At 36.5% G+C, this 8,129-nt stretch overlaps 1 protein-coding gene across 1 annotated transcript in view; it reads left to right on the top strand.

Annotated features, from left to right (window-relative positions):
• Positions 1–7,713, top strand: part of ENOX2 (ecto-NOX disulfide-thiol exchanger 2) — a 140,744-nt gene extending 133,031 nt beyond the window's left edge. Inside the window, 3 exon segments of the mRNA XM_039864988.1 lie at positions 2,373–2,481; positions 5,122–5,207; positions 7,582–7,713. Coding sequence (XP_039720922.1) covers positions 2,373–2,481; positions 5,122–5,207; positions 7,582–7,713 — 327 coding nt within the window.
• The last annotated feature ends 416 nt before the right edge of the window (positions 7,714–8,129 follow it).

Genomic DNA, 8,129 nt, shown 5'->3' with positions numbered 1-8,129 from the left:
CTTTATTTCTTCTACAATTTTAAAGAAAAGCATCACCGGGTAGAATAGTCTTGGTTGTAGGTCCTGGCTTTTCATCATTTTGAATACTTTGTCCCAATCCTTTCTGGCCTGCAATGTTTCTATTGAGAAATCAGCTGACAGTCTTATGGGAGCTCCCTTGTAGATAACTAAACTTCCCTTTTCTTACTGCTTTTAAGATTGTCTCTTTATTTTTACCCTTTTAGCATTTGAATTATGGTGTGTCTTGATGTGAGCCTCTTTGGGTTCATCTTCTTTGGGACTATCTATGCTTCCTGGACTTGTATGCCTATTTTCTTCAGCAAGTTAGGGAAGTTTTCCATTATTATCTATTCAAATAGATTCTCAACTATTTTTTCTCTATCTTTTCCTTCTGGTACCCCCCATGATGTAAATGTTGTTACACTTGATGTTGACCCAAGGGTCCCTTAAACTATCTTCATTTTTAAATGCTTTTTTTTATTTGATGTTCCAATAGGCTATTTTCTGCTGCTCTGTCTTCCAAATCACTGATTCAATACTCTCTCATATAATCTGCTGTTTATTCTTTCTAGTGTATTCTTCATTTAAGTTATTATATTCTTTATGTCCTTTTTCCAAAGTTCTCATTGAGTTCCTTGACCATCTTTATAATCAGTGTTTTGAACTCTGTATCTGTTAGATTGCTTGCCTCCATTTCCTTTAGTTCTTATTCTGACATTTTTCTCCTGTCCTTTCATTTGGGACATGTTTTTTGTCTCCTCATTTTGGCTACCTTTATATTTGTTTCTATGTATGAGGGAAGTCTACATTTCCCATTCTTGGCAGGATGCCCTTATGTAGTAGGTGTCTTTTGTGTCCCCATGGCACATTCTCCATGATCACCTCCAAGAGTATCCCTTGTGTGGGTTGTATATGTCATCCTATTATAGTTGAGCTTTGATTGTTGTTGGCACGTCAGCTAAAATTTTGATGTAGTCATGCGAGGAGGTGAGCACAGCATTTACTTACTCCACCATCTTTACCAGAACCATGTTTTTTCCACTATTATTAAGGAAATTTTTTAGTGCAAGGATGTTTTCAGTGCTTTAATGTAAGCAGCATAAGTCTAAATGTTTCCCAATCTGAAACTGAATATACCATGAAGTAACAGCTGGAGGATAAGGAAAGAGATCCAAGTGATAATCAGAAAAATATGAGTCAGAGTATATTTTTTCTGTTATTTTAAGCAAAGTTTCTTTCAGAGAAAGTTATGACAGTTCATTATAAACTGATCTCTGTGAAACTGATTTGTGACCAAATATTTCAACTTCATACAATTAGGTTAGAAAGCAAAGTACCATTTCATTGGACTGCAAATGTAATTTTAGGTTGAAAGGAAAGTAATGTTTTGGTTGAGGAGGAATTTTTTTCTTTTGGCTCGAGTTTCTTGATACTAAACTGCAGTGTGAGTTATTGCCAGTTTTTTGCAATATTCTAACATGGCTATGTCTTACTACAGAAAGAACTAGTTATTTGAATCTGCTAGTAAAATTCAAGGTGATAAGCATCCCTTCAGTATGCTTTCTAATTTTTTAAACGCCAGCTATAATAAAATTGAAGTCAAATTTCAGCAAGACTACATTTTTATTCAGGGTGGCTAAAACTTTTGGGGATATTTTCTGAGCTTAAATCACCCCCAATCTGTTAAACTCTCACACTTAAGAAATGGCTTACTAGATTATTTAATGTTTTAAGGGGATTAGCAACAGATGTACAGCCAATGGCTTAGAAGTGAGCCAGTAATCTAAATCAAATGTGGCATAATAGTTACTGCCTGGATTAGATTGTAAAGGCCAAAGATTGAGTAGGTCATCAAGAAATGTTTCCCTTCTGACGATAGCCTGAAAGCCTGTTAATCCAGAAAACAACATGTTTGGCAGCATAGACCATTCATTTTGTTCATGGGCAGCATCCTGGAAGTTTTGAAAACATCTTTAAAGAAAACAGAAGGAATCCTGTCCTGCTGAGGGATTGTGGAACGGAAGAAATGGAAAAACATCTCAATCAGCCACAATCTGCCCCTACCAGGCACAATAAACAATAAATGTTGGGTCTGGTTCTCCGAATTACTTGTATAGAGTCAAGAATGATGAAGGCAGAAAACTAAAAGTGATGAAGATGAATGCCTAATTTTTTTCTGTTTTGAAGCCATATAAATAAGCTTTGGATTACTTGTGATGCTTTTGTAATTTATGCTCTTTTTCTTCCTCCCATTCAATAATCAGAATTAGTATTATTTTTAGAGTGCTGTGTTAAGAAGTTCCTTATGTAATTAAAACCAAGTCTGTTACCAAATGAAGTGAACTGACCCAGGAAGCATATTATTCCCACAGGAAAGCTGTGCTTCTAGACTGTGTGCATCAAGCCAGGATAGTGACTACCCTCTTGAGAAGAACCTGAACAGCAATCCTATCAAATCTGAACGTGAAGCCCTACTAGTGGGTAAGGAAGGTAACACACACATACAATGTATAGAGTACAGTGGAGAGGAGGAATGATTTACTTAAAATGAATAAGCGCATGCTGAACATTTATAAAGTGTGACAGTGCAAGGATCCAAAGTCCTGAAGACAATAGGATAAGAACAAATAAATATTTCAATAAAAATGGTAACAGCAGTCCCCAGCAGTCTTCAAGCTCCTTGTGGCCACCGTCACATCAAATGTGTCAGTATAAGCACTATGCTAAGAGGTTGTCTGTTGGAGAAACACAATGTAGATTTTTTAAATCTCTATGCAAAGATAGCTGAGCCCTCTCACTCCCATTCAAGGGTCAATGCAGAAACCATCTGGCAGAACTTTTCCAGGTGAGCCTATGGAGGAAGCGTGTGCCTCTCTTAAGCTTTTCCAGGTTACTTGCAGATGACTCAGAAAGCTCCCTGTGAGGTGTTGGACATTGCGGGCTCTGATAACATAAATGCTAGAATTCCTCTAGTTATGTAAAAATTCATTCACAGAGGCAAGATAGCATAAATTGTTAAGGAATCTGACAGACCTAGCCTCCTGTCTTGATCCCACCATTTCCATCCTGAGTTTCAGTTCTTCCATCTGCAAAATAGGTATAATATTACCTATTTCAAAGGGCAGCTGTATCAGATGCAATAATTCATCTAAATTACTTAGTACAGTACCCAGCCCATAGTAAGACCTCAATAAATTAGAACCATTTTGCACTTACAGCACTATTCAGAAATGCTTACTGACTTTATATTCTATTTGAAGAACAGTGGCAGGTTGAGGTCCTAAAATATTCAGTCATTTAAAAGGATCCGATCTTGATCTCAGCAGATAATTTTAGTGGCCCTCTAGGAAGCTAAGCCACAAAGTTGTCCCACCCCATCTCAAAAGTTCTCCACACTGATCAGCTTCTGCATATTTTTTTAAGATATATGTGCCTTATTTGGTAATGTATATTGTACTCAGATTTAACAGTTCAATATGTAAATAAAGATGCACAGAGAGATCTGCCATTGAGTCTTCAAGAAAAGTGACAACTTATTTCCAATTTCCAACTCAAAGTTAACAAATTGGCATGGCAAATGGGAGACCTGTCAGAGAAGAGCTGGGAGTGGGGGCAGAATGAAGCTTCTGTAAATGGATAGTTATAGAAACAAAGATTCTTAAGATAAGTGTTTCTTGCTTTGTTTTTGTAAAGAAAGGAGTCTTGAGCTGACAGAGAAAAGGAAAAATCTATTTTTTAAACTGGTTCTTTCTTTTGGTATGAACCTACAAAAAACTGCTTAGTGTTTTGAAACCTATGGAGCTGTTTCTTGGCATTTGACAGTCTTTCTTGACCATAGCATCTAGAATTCCTTTCAACATAGAATGTTTTCTTCAGAATTTAAGTTTGTCAGCTTGAGTTAGTGTTTAAAAATGTAATTTGCCTGGTCATTTAAAATAGTGTTATAAGTAATAGCATCTATTTTAAACAGATTTTGAAACCTACCATCAGTTCCTCCTGATCTCCCAACCCACCCCCATTGCCATCTAATATTTGGAGGATTTTCATAAAGAACTGATATGAACTTCAAGCTACTATTTAAATTTGTGATATTCTTTGTCAGTCACTAAAAGGGGCAGACAAGTTGTAGTTTATAAACCAAATTAATTTTAGCTTTTATTTCCTGGAAGTTTTCAGTAAACTCAATTCTGGGTCTATCTGAGGTACCTAAGATCTTATGAAAGGAGGTGAATTCAAACAATTTAAAGAAAGAAATGTCGACTTTTGAACAATTTGTATTCTATTCATTGTCAGAGAAAGAAGTATTAGAAAAATTAACCTGATAGCCAGAACAATCAAGGCAATATTTGTAGCTGCCAATGACCCCAGAGTTATGCTAAGCAGAAACCATGCATATTCCTGGAAGCTGTGATCTGCTATAAGAGTTCTGTTCCTCAGGGCTGTGAACACCAATAAAATGCTAGTGACCACTTGAAGTGAATGAAATGTTTGGCTTTTCTTTATAGAGCTACTCACAGAATAAAACCCAAATATAATTAGAAGATTCTCTTGTGAGAAGCATGAGGTTAATCAGGAAAAGTACATGATTTGCACTTTTGCCATGACGACAAGACATTATTAATGCATAAGAAGCTAAAGTTCAATTTAAAGGCCGTGCAGAGGAACTGCGAAAACCCAGCAGATTCTGAGTTTATTGTAAAATTCTAAATTAATTGTAAAATGTAGAACTCAAATTGTCTTCAGCCATCATAAATGATGAAAGTGTCTCCTCAAATGTTAGCTTTTCTACATGTGATGCAGTGTAGTGAAAGGCGTATGAGTAGTGGTTAAGAGCTATTATTTCAATTCAAATACCAGCTTTGCCACTTACCAGCTGTGTGACCTTGGGCAAGTTGCTTAAATTTTCTATGCCTCAGTGTCTCCTTATCTGTGAAATGAGGATGATAATACCTACCTCACAATATTGTTGTAAAGATCAAATGAGTAAACTACGTGTAAACTTAGAATAGTGCCTGGTATATAATATGTTGTACATAGGAGTTAGTTCTTGCTATACAGTATCATGTGGCATCTCAAAGAATACAATGCTCAAGTGTAACCTCCATGGTATTGTCTCTATAGGGATTATCTCCACATTCCTTCATGTCCACCCATTTGGAGCAAGCATTGAATACATCTATTCCTACTTGCACCGTCTAGATAATAAGGTATGTGGGGGCCTGAAATAGGCATGCAAGGAGATATAAGGTTCTTTGTGAACTTGTGACCTTACTCTCCACAAGCATGAATAAGTCATTAGTACTCACTCTAAGGAAATTTCCCTTGCCTATTCTCTCACTGTGATTCAGTATAGAGCCTCTCTCTTGCAAGTAAGGTGACCATCTGTCCCCGTTTGTTTGAAACTGAGGGATTTCCTGAGACTTAGGACTTCCAATCCTAAAACAGGAAGTCCTGGGCAAACCTAAATGATTTGGCCACCCAGCTTCCAAGACAAATCTTAGAAGAATGTTCTTTTTCCTCTTAATTTACATATAAACTGCAAATTAACCAACATTTGTCACCAATCAAACTTTAGCCCTGGTCTATTAGCCATTAGCTAATGTTAATTTTCCAAGTTAGAAGTCTTATGCCAACCACCTCCCCACCATCACTATCATCACTGCCATTATCTATGATGAAACAATCAAGGCAGTGACAAAAAAAAAGATGGAAGAATAAGTCTGTAACACAGACTGAATATTTGCTCACAGCTGATCTCGTAGGCTACTTCATGCCCTGGATGCTATCCTGTGGGGGAACTCACAAAGTGTCAGGAGCAAGGTTAATACTAGTTCCTTAGAAAGTGAAGGATGCCGCATAGAGGTGGGAGGGACTCTTGACCCCTCAGAATAAATGAATTCACAATAAATTTTTTCAGAAGCAGCATTCAGTTAAAACTGCTCATGGATTGTACTCACTATTTTATAGGATCTGAACCTTCTGAGAAATTCCATTAGAATACAGATTCCTGGCAGACTCCTAAACATCCTGGATGTCCAAAATGTTAAGCTGTTTAAGCATATGTCCTTCTAACAGAGGCACTGGCCCATTTGAGAATTCAAATGTGGAAATACTTTGTCCTCATGGCAGTTTCTTTTTTCTGTTCCAACTAGTACACCTTCCTCATTTATCTCTGGGAAATGATGCTATTCTACAATTAAATAGCCCATTTGGCAGTGAAGGGAGGGATGGAATGAGAGCACCAGGACTAAGTGGTCAATCGAAAATTGGACTATATGTCAGTAAAAATTATCTGGTTCTTTTTTTAATTGTAAAAATAATGGATACATATTGTCTTAAACATGTAAGTAATACAGAAATATAGTAAAAGGAAAATTGAAAGTTACAATCTTGCCCCTCAAGGATAACCACTGTTAACAGTTTGGTATATCTTTATTTCAAACCCTTTTTCATGCATATGCTGCACCAATATTGTACATATACATCAATAAACATTACATATTTATGTTTTTTGAAGTGGGAATTCAATTCTATATGCACCAATATTGTACGTATACATCAATAAATATTACATATTTATGTTTTTTGAAGTGGGGATTCGATTCTATATGATACTCTACAATGTGATTTCACTTAACTGAATAGTGTCTAGTACTGATAAGAAAGCTTGACCTCACTCTTAATGTAAATCCAGTTTCTCCTAAGCAGCTTTCTGTCAGAGTAGTGTCAGGACCTCTGAAAGAGAGCTTGCAGTGATATCAAGAGAAATTGATGTGTGTGTGTGTGTGTGTGTGTGTGTATGTGTGTGTGAGAGAGAGGGGGGGGTTTGAGGCAATCATTTCTGCGCCTCCCTCCTTTTCCCAAAATGCTTTGTAGCTTTCAGGCTCGCACATAGCATCACCAGTACTGATCTGCTGCCATTCAGCTGGCTACAAACCCAAGCCTCTCCACATGCCTGACATCAACTCTTCCCAATGGAAAGCACAGTAGTAATAAATCTCAAAAATATCATACTAACTGAAAGAAACTAGTCACAAAACACTATATATTGCATGATTATACATATATGAAATTTTCAGAAAAGGCAAAACTTCAGTGAAAAATTAAAGTCAGGAATTGAAAGTGAGAATTAAATTTAAAGGTGCACAAAGAAATTTTGAGAAGTGATGGAATGTTCTAAAACTGAATTGTGGTGACAGTTTTTATAAATTGTATAAATTTCTTAAATTTGTACAATTGTATACTATAGAAAAATGTATACAAATGTATAAATTTACTAAAACTCAGCAAACTGTACATTTAAAATAGGTGAATTTATTGTATGTAAATTATACCTAAATAAAACTTATGAAATACATAAAAATAAAGCTCAGTGGACTCTGGTGGTCACAGCAGAGGAAGGCTGCCATCTGGAAGATACTCACCCAACACATACACATGCACAAAGAAGGGAAGAGGTCAACTCCACCCCCAACACACACCTACGTATCAGCATCCAAAAGTAGACAACATTGGAAGAAAAAGAGCCACATTAGAATGGTGGAACTGGTTTTGAATGGAGATGTCCTCTCTGTCTCACAGATCTGCACCAGTGATGTGGAATGTCTCATGAGTAGACTCTAGTATACCTTCAAGCAAGAAATGACTGGAGTTGGAGCAAGTCCGGAGAAGAGATGGATATTCTGTGGCTTTGAGGGCTTGAAACTGACCTGAATCCCTTTGCCTAACAACTTGGGATCCTGAAAATAAATGTGTGTTGGACAAGCTTAGAAAGTGATTTGTATTTTCAATAGTTTTCACGTGGAAATTGTTTTAAAATTGTCAATTCATTCCTGAAGGCTCTTTTAAGTTAAAATAAGGATCCTAGAATAGCATCTAGAACCACAGGCCCTAAAAAGAAATTTACTCAAAACTCAGGTGCTGTAATTTCCTCCCTTTTGATCAATTGGGATAATTAGCAGTATTGAAAAAGGCCTAAGGCCAAAGAGCAGTTGGGGTGTTTTTGGTGTCTGTACTACTGTTGTAGACTTTGGTTTTTTTAAATACTGTTAAATAAATATTTTGATGATTCGTATATGATTTATATTGCAAAACTTATCTTCACATTAATGTTGCTACTAGTGAGAGAA

This window comes from Pteropus medius, unplaced genomic scaffold (genome assembly GCF_902729225.1).
Source record: "Pteropus medius unplaced genomic scaffold, Ma_sr-lr_union100, whole genome shotgun sequence".
Taxonomy (NCBI): domain Eukaryota; kingdom Metazoa; phylum Chordata; class Mammalia; order Chiroptera; family Pteropodidae; genus Pteropus; species Pteropus medius.
This window is presented reverse-complemented; position numbering and strand designations above follow the sequence as displayed.